A 13145-nucleotide genomic window follows, 5' to 3' on the forward strand; every position below is an offset into this window, starting at 1 on the left:
GTAAGACTCATTTACCCAGATCTCTGTCACAGAGAGGGAAAAATCAATTCTTGTCCTAAAGTATTCTGAAGCTGACCTGATGGTGCATCCATATAAAATTTTATTTCAGCTTGCTGACAACTAAATATAAGGAGATATGGGGTCTAATTTATAGACATCCTGGCATCTCTACAGAAGTGGATGGACATAGTTGAGAATCTGATGCTATGATAAAAAGAAAGTACTTGGGCTTTCTTTTAAGGGACTTAATAGAGGAAGTTGGATTTTTAAATACCCTCAAATATTACATAATATTAAGAAGTGGCTAATTTTTATTTAGGTGTTAATAGTTTTTTACATTGTGGTTATATAGTTTTTAACATAAGAGTCCTTATCTTTGAAAGGAACATACCAAAATATTTACAGATAAAATAATATTAAATCTGAGATTTGCTTCAAAATAATACCAGATGAGGGAAGTAGGTGGTAGTACAGACAAAACAAGACTGGCCCTGAGCTGGTAACTGTTGGAGCCGGGTGACAGGTTCATGGGAGTTAATTAAATTATTTGCTCAACTTTGTGTGTGTTTGACATTTTTCTAATAAAAACTTCGGAGTCTCACTCCGTTGCCCAAGCTGGAGTGCAGTGGAGCGATCTCGGCTCACTGCAACCTCCGCCTCCTGGGTTCAAGTGATTCTCCTGCCTCAGCCTCCCGAGTAGCTGGGATTACAGGCACACGCCACCACACCTGGCTAATTTTTTGATTTTTAGTAGAGACAGGGTTTCACCATGTTGGCCAGGCTGGTCTCAAACTCCTGACCTCAGGTGATTCATCTGCCTTGGCCTCCCAAAGTGCTGGGAATACAGGCAGGAGCCATCGTGCCCGGCCCAGTATTTTTTTTAAACTCAAAATCCAATTTTTTTCTCCAAAAAGTACACAAAAAGCTCCAATTTGCAGACAGCAGACATGCTGGGTATAAATAAATTGCAGATGTTTGCATGTGGACCTTCACACCATACATCCTTCTGATTAACCCTGAGCTAAAGGCTGGTGTATTTGAGTGCCTGAGGGAACATCTTGCTTTGTTAAGGAGGAGGCAGTAGTTACAGAAATCAGTGGTACTGAAGAAGAATAACTAAAACCATTTTTCAGATGAGGGCATTGACAGTCCAGAGCTAGGGCTTTAAATCAGCTCTGAAAAAGCTGCATAGATCCTGGACCTTACATCTTTGCTTCAACGTTGAAGATCTGACATTGTGACAGGGTAGGTTAGTTACTGCCTGGGAAAATGTACCGCTCATTTTAACTAGGGATAATTCTGCAGACTTTCTGGCCACTGTCAGTTAAAACACTTGTGACGAGTCAGTCAGTTCCACTCATGCAAACTAATGAAACACCACATTGTCCCACCACATGCTCCCACAGCACAAGAGGCAGAAGGAATTAGGCACTCACAGCTGTTCCCAGGAATGTGTGCCTCCACGTACCCACAAGCAGGAAAAAGACCTGAATGGTCTCCAAGCACTGATCCCTCAGCTATCCTAGCAACACAGACATCCCGACAACAGGAACCAGTCTCCTCTCAGTCCAAGGAAGGTTCCAGATTTGAATACAAATTCATCCTTGAGAATGAATTGACAGCATTTGCAGTGACCTGAATGAGATTGGAGACTATTATTCTAAGTGAAGTGACTCAGGAATGGAAAACCAAACATCGTATGTTCTCACTGATACATGGGAGCTAAGCTATGAGATGCAAAGGCATAAGAATGATACAATGGACTTTGGGGACTTGGGGGGAAGAGTGGGAGGCAGCGAGGGATAAAAGACTACAAATAGGGTGCAGTGTATACTGCTTGGATGATGGATGAACCAAAATTTCACAAATCACCTCTGAAGAACTTACTCATGTAACCAAATACCACCTGTACCCCAGTAACTTATGGAAAAATATAAAAATAAATAATAATAATAATTCATCCTTGAAGATAAATGAATCAAGGGGATATCAGCTGAACGATGTGAACGTCAAGAGGAAATCCTGTCTGCAGACCTCTCAGAGAAACCTGGGTCTGCTTGCAGAACAAAGGCTCCTTCTGTGACATCAAGCAGCAGGTTTAAGAGCTCCCTGGCTTCTGGCTTTGGCCACCTTTCAAAACCACAAGTACATCCAAGGGCAGCCAAGACAACAACAAAGCCAAGAGATAACAGTCACCAAAAGAGAAGACCAACTCCCCCTTCCAGGCCTGCCTTCTGCCTGGCTCTCGGCAGGCAAGGCTCCATTCTCTCCAAAGTAGGTGTCCAAGGCACTGAATACAAGCAGGGTACTGATCACTGTGCAAGAAGATAGCTCAGAGGATGCCCACAGCTGGTGCCAACATTCTTGGGAGGCTATGGAACACACTGTCTGGGGAAGGCCCTATAATACTTTCTGGGTTCTAATCCTAGCTCAGTGATCCATTAAGGTATGATCTTAGGTGCCTCAACATCCCTGAACCCATTTCCTCAACACTAAATGATGATACTGATGATGGTGATAACAATATTCATAATGAAATCTGCTATGTCTCTCATACAGGGTTACAATGTTCAAACAAGGTAGTTTATGAACATATCCCTTAAGCTATCTGAAAACTATAAAATGTAGGCGATAACAATTGATAATATTAGGATAATTATGTTTATTATTAATTATTAGGATAATTAACAATGGAAGAATAACAGAGGAAATGACACATGTAGATATGACAGCTTAATCATGCAAGTTTTAAGGTCAAAGAAGAGAATTCCTCTGCTTTGTCTTGGGCCTCTGATAGGATGTATGTTCAATGAATGTTCAATTATAATAAAGGTGACTTTTTTTTTTTTTTTTGAAACACAATCTCACTCTGTTACCCAAGGCAGAGTGCAGAGGCATGATCTTGGCCCACTGCAACCTCCACCTCCCGGGTTCAAGCGATTCTCTTGCCTCAGCCTCCTAAGTAGCTGTGATTACAGGCGCACGCCAACATGCCCGGCTAATTTTTTTGTATTTTTAGTAGAGATGGGGTTTCATCATGTTGGCCAGGCTGGTCTCGAACTCCTGACCTCATGATCCGCCCACCTCAGCTGCCCAAAGTGCTGGGATTACAGGCGTAAGCCACCACACTCGGCCTATAAAGGTGACTTTTAAATGATTAACAAGCTAAACATATTTTTTTGGAAAAGAGCAAACTTGCAACAGAGTACTTCACAAGACAAAGAGGTGCTTATCTGGAGGGCCTCCCTCTGAGTGAGATAGGGGAGGCAGGAGACATCCAAGGTGGCCCACTGTCTTCATGCCAATACCCAACATGATGAGATGCAATGTTTTCAGAGCTGACATCTGGGCAAGTCACTGTCAACTCAAATTAACCCCTGAATTCACTATGAAAAGAGAAAAAGAGGTGACTGAGCTGGAGTGAATGGTTGGTGTTTTGCAGCTCCTTTCACCTGGAAGAGCTGAATGAGAAGTTCTATGTCTCTCACTGTATTTCTGTCGTGGCACCTTTGGCAAAACCTCCCTCTCTAGAGCCTTGGGTTTTCATTCAGGCTGCTTGGTCCTAGCTTTTCATACACAAAAACTTTGTTTATATCATGGCTGGTTTCAAAAAGGAATTGAGGCAGCTTATAATCTTACTAAGAATACTTCACAAAAAAAAGAATATAAGGTATTTTGAACTTCTCAAAATTAAGAACACTTCAGGAGATTTTTCTTTAATGTGTTAGAAAAAGAAATACATTAACAGTAGTACAGAGTGGGGTAGGACTTTATGACCCTTTGACAGAGAACCATGTGCCCTCTCACTCAGCACCATTTTTGAGGGATATGCATTTGTTACTTCCTGTATTCATCTTTAACAAGAAGATATTTTCAGTTAAGAAAAAAAGATGTGAATTTGGATTCATATAGCTCTCAATCATAAACAAACCCTAAACCAGGAGTGCTTGTTAAGTCTTCCACAGCCTGGACTTCAAGCTCAGGACCTGCGCCCACCCTCTGATAAGATCTTTTACAGAAATATGACCTCTGTCTAAGTCAGTTTTCAAATCAAAAAGCTTTACATTCTTGGCAGCTTGACAGCTTGGACCTTGGGTGTTTACCAAGAACTTCCCCAAGATAGGAAGGGTGACTCCATTACTACCGCCTCCCCACCCACCCCCCTAGTGTGGAGTTTCCCTTTGTAAGAGTTGGCACCTAGCCAGGGCCTCAGAACTTCAAGGAGTAAGTCTATAAACTGTCTGTGTCTAGTACACGGTAGACACCTAGCTCAGGGCAGTTTAAGTTAATAAATGAAAAGCGGTCCACCGTAAGCTAGCTAACAGTTGGTTCTGACTCTACATCATGCAGCTTGGCATCTGTGCTCATCTTTAACAGGCCAAGTTACCTGACTTTGCTGCTCACCTCCTGCATTCTTGCCCCTTACGTGCCTTACGTGCCAATGAGGCGATATTAACAATCCTGTGCACAGGTATACACCTCCATGTTCACCCATTCCAGCAGTGGCTGTCTGCCAGCTCTCTGAGCTGGGAGGTCACCCACCTAGATTTTGTGGAGCGGGGTCCAGGACCTTCTAACCCCCAGGATACCCCAAGGAATGTCCCAATCTGGTGTCAGAAGCAGTTCAGGGCTCTCTAGTGGTTTCTATGGAGATTATCTGGGCCTCCACTTATTTTCTTCTTGTACTACTGTAATTATGGAACTGAGAATAATTCTGAACCCTTGTTCACCTAGCTTTGTACCAACACCTACACTGTTCTCCTCTCAAGGTGCTGCAGTCCAGCTACAGGCCATTCCAGTTCCTTTTGGGGTTTTCAAACGTGCCAAACTTGCTCTCACCTCCAGTTCTCTGCACTTGACTTCCCTATGCCTGCAACAGCCTGGAAGGCCGATGGTTGCTTTCCCTCATTATGCAAATCTGAGCTTAAATATCATCTCAGAAACCTGTTTATCCTGCCAAAAACATACCACCTCCAATAAATCTCCAGCATATCACTGCATTTCCTCTATAGCATTTGGTATAATCTGCAATTGTCGTATTTATTTGTAAATACTACCTAATTCGCTCACTAGAATGTAAACTCTGGGAAGACATTGCTTCAGATGCTCCACTGCTACCCTGTTAGTTCACATATTTCCACCACCCTATAAAAGAGCAAGAACAGATTGCGCAATAATTTGGCTACTAGAATGTCTTCAATGCTTGACCAGACCTTCACTTAAGATAATCAGAAGGACTGAGCAGAATTTTCCTGGTAAGCTCTGGGGCTTATAAAATCATCATACTCTAATATAGATGCTCCACATACAGATACTGAACAAATACATGAGCTAGGATCCAAGCGGCTTTGCCACAAGCTTGGATAAAAAGAGAGATAACAAAAGAAACCATCCCATTCTTTACCAGATAGCATCACAGGCTGCTGATCTTCCCCAACAGGAAAAGGAGTGCAGTTTCCAAACTAGCTCTAACAGGCAGAAACCAGTCACAGCCAGGCCCATTACAAACCCAGAGAAAAAGCATTTACAACTGTAAGACTCATTTACCCAGATCTCTGTCACAGAGAGGGAAAAATCAATTCTTGTCCTAAAGTATTCTGAAGCTGACCTGATGGTGCATCCATATAAAATTTTATTTCAGCTTGCTGACAACTAAATATAAGGAGATATGGGGTCTAATTTATAGACATCCTGGCATCTCTACAGAAGTGGATGGACATAGTTGAGAATCTGATGCTATGATAAAAAGAAAGTACTTGGGCTTTCTTTTAAGGGACTTAATAGAGGAAGTTGGATTTTTAAATACCCTCAAATATTACATAATATTAAGAAGTGGCTAATTTTTATTTAGGTGTTAATAGTTTTTTACATTGTGGTTATATAGTTTTTAACATAAGAGTCCTTATCTTTGAAAGGAACATACCAAAATATTTACAGATAAAATAATATTAAATCTGAGATTTGCTTCAAAATAATACCAGATGAGGGAAGTAGGTGGTAGTACAGACAAAACAAGACTGGCCCTGAGCTGGTAACTGTTGGAGCCGGGTGACAGGTTCATGGGAGTTAATTAAATTATTTGCTCAACTTTGTGTGTGTTTGACATTTTTCTAATAAAAACTTCGGAGTCTCACTCCGTTGCCCAAGCTGGAGTGCAGTGGAGCGATCTCGGCTCACTGCAACCTCCGCCTCCTGGGTTCAAGTGATTCTCCTGCCTCAGCCTCCCGAGTAGCTGGGATTACAGGCACACGCCACCACACCTGGCTAATTTTTTGATTTTTAGTAGAGACAGGGTTTTACCATGTTGCTCTGGTCTTGAACTCCTAACCTCGTGGTCCACCCATCTAAGCCTCCCAAAGTGCTGGGATTACAGGTGTGAGCCACCACACCCAGCCATAAAAGCCTTTTTAAAAGCCCTTTAAGACAAATCATCTTCACTAGTGAAATTACAGAAGTTACCTGAAGGTGAAGGTTTCGCAGTGCCGGTCCTGCCATGGGCTCTCCTGGATGCCGTCCTGGGTCACAGGTGAGTTCTGCCGTGGGGATGTGGAGTGGGGGAGGGTACCCATGTGACTGAAGTCATCACAGGACCTTATGGGAGGAGGACCTTTTTTCTTCCGTGGAAGGGTGCCGTGTATAGACACATCTTGATAGGCATCTGGGCAATGCTCAGCGAGAGGGGACTTGCTGCTCAGAAGGTCCATGGACGAGGCCAGGGGGAACTGGTGATTCACCGGCATGTTTCTGGGAAGGCTTGCAAATTTTCCTGCAGCCATAATTCTCAACTCTAAGGGGGAAAGAAAAGAGTGAAGATATAAATCTACGAGAGTCACAAGAACTGACTTCCTACTAACAAAAGGAAACGGAAATATGCCACATAAAATGAAATATTCACAGACCATTAACAGATCCACATTTAATGCATCACTAGTGGAGTCTAATAAGAATGGGAAGTTTACTTATCTTCCTCCTGAAATGTTCCTACATAGAAATTCTCCTGGGTTGGCAGCAAAACCAAGACGGCAAACACTTTCAGAGTTGTTAGTGGCATATAAGCCATTTTATTATTTCAGATGACTGATGGAAAAGCACAACTAGCAAAAAAAAAGGTGATTAAGGGAGGACTCACAGTTGCAGTAATAAATGTATGAAAGAAAATATTATAAACTGTTAGATAATTAGCTCACATATTTTCACAGCAGTGTAAATGGTAAGAACAGGCAGGGATTATTGAAATTCTTTAGCCGCTAGAATTGTCTTCAGTGCCAGACCAGTCCTCAGTTGTGCTACCCAGGATGACGGGACAGAATTTTTCTGGCAAAGACCCAGTGTTTATAAATAAATCAATGCACTCTAATTAGTGAACACGGGCTAGGGTCAGGGGTCAGGAGGTGGGCAATTCTGCCATATACCAGCAGGCTCAGCTGCAAAGGAAAGCCACTGAGGTGGGGGCTGCATGTACATGGCCCCCCAGAGGGGTCAAGATCTGCCTGCCCCCAGCAGGGTTAGGTAATGCCCGTGGGTGTCTGTACAGTCAGGGAAGAATAGACAGGAAAAGGGAAGAAGAAAAGAAAAAAAACGGTGGGGGTCGGGGGCAAAGGAGGCATGGAAAGGGAAAGGAGAATGGCACATGAGGCTGTGTGCAGCAAGTAGCCCCGACACTCCCTCCTAGCTAGGACCATGAATAGAAGCATTTACCTTAAGCAGAGTCAGTGCCTCCAGCTCCAAAGCAAACTACGGTTTTGGCCTAAGACAAATTATATAACACATTTTTAAGGCCAATATACAGAGGAAAAGAAATAGGAGGCGAAAGAAAAAAAAAATGAGGGCTGGCTCCTGGAGACAGATGCTCCAGGATCTGTCTTACAATAGTCATGATATCAGACTCTGGTCTGGACAGCACTGCAGGGTGGCCAAGCCCAACACACAGCCCTTCCCCTGGGCTGGTGAGGAGAGCTGCCCCTTAGTCTGTTCTCTAGTCCTGTAGCCCTCTTTCCTCGCAGACCACCCTTTCCACTGCATTATTCATGGAAGAGCTTCGAGTGAAAATTCTCACTTAATAGCACTACTGCACAGTCAGTTCTACATAGGAACTGCAGACTTGGGACGCGGCTTGAAGACAACCAAGAAGAACGCAACCCTCCACAAGTTGACAGAAGTGGAGCAGCGACAATGACATCAGAGTGTGTAAAGAAAACACATGTGTTTGTGTGTATACAACAAAACACACATGTCCACTGCTTCCACATGAGATAGGGAGAAGCACAGAAGTGCTGGGGGTGAGATGGAAGGAGCATCTTTATTAAAGGTGTACAATCCTAACCCTGTCCTTGGTTGATTGTTAAATCCAGTAATTCTGGGGCTTGCCTGCTCCGTGTCTAACTGGTACCACACAGAAGGCCTGCTCACAGTAGGTGCAGAACAATAGGACAGAGTCCTGTGCAGCCCCTCCCAGCTCTGGCCAGTACCTGGCACACTGTCAACACTTGCTCAATGCTAACCATCCATATTAGTAAGGAAACCAAACTCCCTAGCCACCCTGCCTGAACGCAAGTGACGTAAACTGACTAGGATTCTTCCACCCTACACACACACACACCCCACAGTTGTGAATTCTCGCCTGTTCAAGCTATCAGCACCTTCCTTCTTCACAGACAGGACTGGGTCACTTCAAAGAACCTCATGGGGAGGCCTGCAGCACTCTACAGAACTTCTTCATGTGCATAGGGCCATGCTGTTGATCAAATCTATTTCCAAGATAGCAAGATGGGCAAAAGTCACCCTAGCACCAGTGCCTTTGGCAGCCTGTTTCCTCTCTGCTTCTCCAACATCTATTCAGACTTCGGGATTGCCCTAAAGTGTTCTAAAATGTCCTTCAAGTTACCAACACCTCAATTTATTCTCCAATAACAAAGGATGTTAATACTTCCCCTTCTTACCTTCAATTCAACTAATATTTAAGTGCCTATTTCATACAAGACACCTGGAGAAACAAAGATACCTAAGACCCAATACCTGACTATGAACTCTAAGAGAGAATAATTCGTAGAGACTCCTATGCTGAAAGGAACAATTAATTTTGACAAAAGGACTTAAGATGGCTCAGAGAGGGCAACAATAGAGACAAAGCATTTTGAAAAGTTCATGTGTAGGGAAAAGCCTCCCGGGACGATGCTATAATGGCAGATACATAAAGGCATGGAAGTGTCCCCACAGGCTCAGGACACTCCAAGTTGTGTGCTGTGGCTCGAGTGAAGCTGAGAAGCATTTCCCAGAAACAACTCAGGTTAGGACCAGACCATGGAGTCTTGAAGGTCTTGCCAAGGTGTCTGGACTTGACTGTAAGTGCTAGGGAAGATCTGGCAGGGAAGGACAGAACCCAGTACCCAAGTAGGTGACTCTGGTTGTTCTGGAGGGGAGAGAAAAAGGAGGCAGAGAGGTTACTGAGGCTGATGGTGAAACCCATGGAGGAACAATGAAGAAGTCTGACCTGGGACAGCATTTGGGTAAAGGGAGAGGAAGGAGACAGTGATGAGACATCAGAGCTTGAGGCATCTGGCTGGAAGGAAGAAGCCTACAGCCACAGGAGGTGGTGTGATGCTGTAACATGCTGAGTAGTTTCAGAAGGGGACCCCTGCAGGAACCAAGCGCAGCACTGGAGCTGCTGCATGTGAGGTATAAGCAATTTAGTCTAAGAGGAGGTTAGATACTGGTATGCAGAATTAGAAGTGGGGGCAGATGGAGATTTTTAGGAATCATCAACATAAAGGGAATATTTAAACCAGAGAGTAGATCCCTTAACTTGTTATTATCAGATGTGATAACAGCTGTGAAAGTACCTCTTAAACTGTCAGGAATCATACAATACCCATGAATTATATCCCTGCTCTCTCTCACCCTGGCTTCTTCAAGCCTATAAGGACCAAAGCAAGGAATGAGTTCTATTATAAAAACATAAACCATTGGTTCTCAACCTGGCTGCACATAAGAATCCTCTGGGAAGCTTTTAAAATCCTGATGCCCAAGTCTCAGCCCAGAACAATGAAATGAGAATCTCTGTGGGTGGGACATTAGCATTAGTCTCCAGTATTGACCAGTGTGAAGCCAGGACTGAGAACCACTGGATTAGTGAGTCTCTTTGGTACACAGCAATTCAGTCATAATTGTTTACCTGCAAAACAGAATTCAGTGATGATGAAGGGGTATCACTCAATCAATACAAACATTCATTCTTCAACACATACATTCACAGAGGGTCTCCTTTATGGCTGGCACTGTGCTAGGTGTTGGGGACAGCATTAAACAAGACAGAAGTGGTCTGTTCTCATGAAGCTAATAATATTCTGGAGGAAGCAGACAATAAGTAATGACCATAAGTACTGGTAATTCCCAGTTGATTTTTCTAGATAAGGGAAATAAATGTTCATTTGATATATATTCTCTGCAGGCTCAAGGTGTACAAAGGCTAAGGGCATAATAAATTAGACAAGGTTCTGCTCTTATGGAGGAATCCAACCTAAACAAACAAGAAAATGAGGTAACAACCAAGTTGTAAGCAGGCTAAAGAACATAAAACAGGATGAACTGACAAAAGATGACTCTTGGGGGTGGAGGGCTACTTGACATTAGGGTGGACTGGGAAGGCCTCTCTGAAAAGGTAACAATGACATGAGACCTGAAAAATACGGAAGGGAAGGAACCAGTCAAAAAAAGGTCTGAAGGGGGGTTCCAGGCAGGGGATCCGGCAAATGCAAAGGTCTTGCTGTAGGAACAAGTGGTGGATGGAGACTAAACCCAAGTCTCCAGTCTCTGGCTCCCATGTTTTCTCCACTTGGAAATGTTTCTGTCTCAATGTCCCTAGTCATTATATACTTCTTATGTACCAGTTGATTTTTTAAAAATAAAATGGTATGACTCAGAACCTAGGCTTTGGAGGCAGGTATCTACAGGTTCAAATCTCTACTCTGCCACTGACTTACTAGCTGTATGGCCTGGGACAAGTTACTCAACCTCTCTGACAGTCTCTCATTTTAAAAAATGACTTAACAGCTATTTCATAAGATTGTTGTAAAAATTAAAAGTGATTGTGTATACAAAGTTCTAGAAATACTGCAAGTACTTAGTAAATAGCAGGTCCCCTGTAAGCAGGGCAGGAGCTGCTCTTATCTATCTTGTCAGATAAGAGTCACTGTATCTCTGTTATACTGAGAGTTCACAAAGGAAGTAACTCTGAGAGTTCACAAACGAAGACTGCAACTGGGAAGGATGGGGAGGGAAACGTCTTAACCTAGAACAATAGATGCAAAGACACCAAGCCAAGTAGGACATGGACACAGACACACGTACAGGCAAACCAAGTGAGCCTACATGCAGTCTTTAGAATAAAGCCCAGGTGAGACTCTGGCAATCTAACTTCTCTCTACTGTGCAGGAAAACAGACACAACGTCCTGACTCAGTCTAGTGCCATAGTCTGAAATATACAAAAGTCAAAGACTCTGCATCTTGATATGAAAATCTGAGACTCATGTGACCATCAGGAACAAGAGCGAGCCTGACAAACTCTACCATATGTGCTGCCTTCCTGGGCCTGGTCAGTCGCTGGGTTTTGAAATGCTTGTGAACTGAGGCCCAACTCACTTGCTTTACAATGATGTCTCAGAGAAACTGATGATCTTGCAAGCTGAGGCAGAGATAAGCAGCCCACTTGTTTGGATTTTACTCTTTTATTTCTGAAATGGGATATTTTCAAGTTTAACTCATAATGGTTATCTGATGTGGGCTTTAAGAACTTTTCATTATATTTTAAACTCTGGAAATGTAACCGTCTCAGCTGCCCCATGACAGAGAATTTACAACTTGGATCTGTAGTTTTTTATCTTCTCTGGAGAGTCACATGGAGAGAGGAGATGGAACAACCACACATATTCACTTAAAATGCTCACCCACTTAAAATGAAGTTTTGCTTGGGTTTAGGAATTAAGAGTATCCCTTTATTTTTGAAGTAAACTTATGAAGTCTAGCCAAATGATTCAAGTATGAATAATTCCTCCATGGATTGTATTTCGAGCAACACAGTACAGGATTTACCCGATAAGGTTCTGAAGATTAGCATCCATTTGACAAGCAGTTCTTTCTTTGTGAACAGGAGATTTAGACCTTGGTTAGTCATCCTGGAAACGTTAGCCTTCTCAACAGCAGTTTAGAGAAAGTTGGAGTTGGGGTGGTGTGGGAGCTCCTGGCTTGGCAAGGTCTTTACTTTACCCTCAATACCCCCTGGCACGCCCGCGGACAAGCGCTTTGCCTGTGGGCTTCCCCTTGTTACCTGGGTAGCCCCTTCCCACTTGGGCCTGTGTTGAGCTGGGCCCCACCCCCAGCACTGAGGCCTCCCCCAGCCCCCAGGATCTCAACTCAGTCCCAGGCAACACAAGGGAGGCTATCAGCTCCCAAACTGACCTTCCCTCGGCCAACGTACTTTCCTTGGGGAGGTCTGTGTAGCCTTGGGAGATAAAGTCAAGGTTTAAAAGAATCTGAATGCACGGCTCTACTTTCCATCTCAGCTAACAGCTTTAAGCGAAAACAGACATGAGGTTAGGAACACGGTTTTTCTCCTTTGCACCTTGCTTCAAGCGAGTTAACGCCAACACGAGTTCTCCACCCCCGAAACCCCAACCATGACCCGCCCCACACAACACTTCGCCTTGTCAGATGCTTCGGAGTCCGCTTAACCTCCTCCCGGACGAGTGTCTACACCTGATTACACCGTTTTAAAGCGGCTGCGCCCTCAGCGGCCTAAGTGGGTAAGGAGAGATGGGCTGTACGATATATCGGAACCTCCTTCCCACCGTCCCTCCCTTCCTTTGCCTTCCCTCCCCTCTCCCCACCGCGACGCAGAGGGAGCGACACAACCAACTATTCATTCTTTCTCAACAAAGGGAGAGAGGGAGGGAGATGTTGTCAACAGTTACAGGGCAGGCTCCTTCGCTTTCTTTGCAAACTTCCCTAGAGATTACCAGAGAAACTCGCCTCCTCGGAGCCTTGGGCTTCCAGCGGAGCGCTCTGGGCCCTCGCATCTCCCCGACTCCGGCCGGCTTCTGCGGAGAGGGGCCGGGAGGGACGGGACGGGGTGGCCGGCAGAGCAGCCCCG

At 44.2% G+C, this 13145-nt stretch overlaps 1 protein-coding gene across 3 annotated transcripts in view; it reads right to left on the reverse strand.

Annotated features, from left to right (window-relative positions):
• BCAR3 (breast cancer anti-estrogen resistance 3) overlaps positions 1–13145 on the reverse strand; it is a 281941-nt gene that overhangs the window by 107822 nt on the left and 160974 nt on the right. For 2 of the 3 annotated variants that reach the window (XM_011940002.1, XM_011940001.1), the window contains one exon: positions 6460–6787. In XM_011940002.1, coding sequence (XP_011795392.1) covers positions 6460–6776 — 317 coding nt within the window. In that variant the 5' untranslated portion in view covers positions 6777–6787. Of the gene's footprint in view, positions 1–6459; positions 6788–13011; positions 13140–13145 lie in introns of those variants that run through there. The other variant, XM_011940003.1, reaches the window with a different exon arrangement.

Source organism: Colobus angolensis, unplaced genomic scaffold (assembly GCF_000951035.1).
Source record: "Colobus angolensis palliatus isolate OR3802 unplaced genomic scaffold, Cang.pa_1.0 Scaffold186, whole genome shotgun sequence".
Taxonomy (NCBI): Eukaryota; Metazoa; Chordata; class Mammalia; order Primates; family Cercopithecidae; genus Colobus; species Colobus angolensis.